This window comes from Plasmodium cynomolgi, assembly GCF_000321355.1.
Source record: "Plasmodium cynomolgi strain B DNA, scaffold: 0700, whole genome shotgun sequence".
Taxonomy (NCBI): Eukaryota; Apicomplexa; class Aconoidasida; order Haemosporida; family Plasmodiidae; genus Plasmodium; species Plasmodium cynomolgi.
The window spans coordinates 352-1716 of NW_004193008.1; the positions used below are offsets into that span (position 1 = coordinate 352).

General features: G+C 21.2%; 1 protein-coding gene across 1 annotated transcript; it reads right to left on the reverse strand.

The window, feature by feature from the left end:
* Positions 1-288: 288 nt before the first annotated feature.
* PCYB_005230 (CYIR protein) lies at positions 289-738 on the reverse strand (the record flags this gene model as incomplete). The annotated part of the gene is made up of 2 exons (XM_004227944.1): positions 289-495; positions 679-738. The coding sequence occupies 2 exons, from the start codon at positions 736-738 to the stop codon at positions 289-291; spliced, it is 267 nt and encodes an 88-aa protein (XP_004227992.1).
* Positions 739-1365: the final 627 nt, after the last annotated feature.

Genomic DNA, 1365 nt, shown 5'->3' on the forward strand with positions numbered 1-1365 from the left:
TTTTATTTGTAGTTTATAATACAAAATTTTATCATAATAATTATATTTTCAATAAGTAAAATTTCTAACTTTATACAAAATAAATAAAAGGAAATAAATGAATAATATAATAATAGACCGAATTGTAATAAGAACAGTGATGATTTCTCTTTTTGTGGATGGTAAGTATATGTCTACATTTTAATATTTAGTTCCATTTTGCATATGTTCATTATATGTAATTCTAAAATATTATAATGCATCATAGTAATCCCGGTGAGTGCCATTTTCATATTTCTTTATGTACGTTTAATAAGAATTTGAATATTTCCGAGTAAATTTACATTGCTTATTTTTTTTTTTTGGTTCACATGATACTTTATATGCATCAAAATCCTTGTATCGTGTAATTAGTACATCACGCTTTATATATGATTCATATATAACGTCCTCTTTATACTCGTTACATATTATCAAATCGAAACATTTCTCATCATACAATTTATGAATATCACTCTACAGTGATATGCTACTGCAACCAGAAAGTAATTTATTAATTACTTGATGATATAACAAGTAGTTTAATTATTTAAAATATTTTGGTATATCAAGAAATATAGAATTTACTTTTACATAATTTCAATAGTTCTAAACTTCTGAACACAACTTCTTACAACCTTCTTGTCTACCGTGCTCTACACAAGAATCGAATTGAAAGCAAAAGTAATCTTCGCATATTTCATTAATAGAATTTTTCATGTGTACTATTGCTATTATATATGCCTTTTATATTTAGAATATGTACTTACAAAATTATATCATGGAAAGAAAAAATAGTAGAAAAAAGAACCATAAAAGTATTTAATATATTGAACACCTATATTTATACAATATTAAAAAATATAAAATATTTTCATATTTATTATCATGAATAAGTGGGTACTTTGTAATCTTCCGTCCTCGAAGAAAAATTAATTTTATATTGCAGAATTAAGAGAAATAATTAAATTTATTTCATATAAATGAATAATCAGTATGTGGATGTATAAGAAAATAATGTATATTTATATAGATTATTTGAATAAACAATGAAATTCCCTCCCAATTAATCTCTTCATTTCAGTTTATTTATATAATTGAAAAACATTAATGTTACATATATTTATCATAAAAAAAAAAAATTTAACTTAAGATGACAATTAAATAAATATATGAAAATCATGCTCTAATTAAATACTAACCTATATTATAATACATTTTTTAGCAATATTAATTTTTTTAAGAATGGTTTAATTATATATTCTATTATAAACAAAAAATAAATATATTTAAATATACCTATTTTTAGAACACATATATGTGTGTACCATATTCATTTTTTAGAAT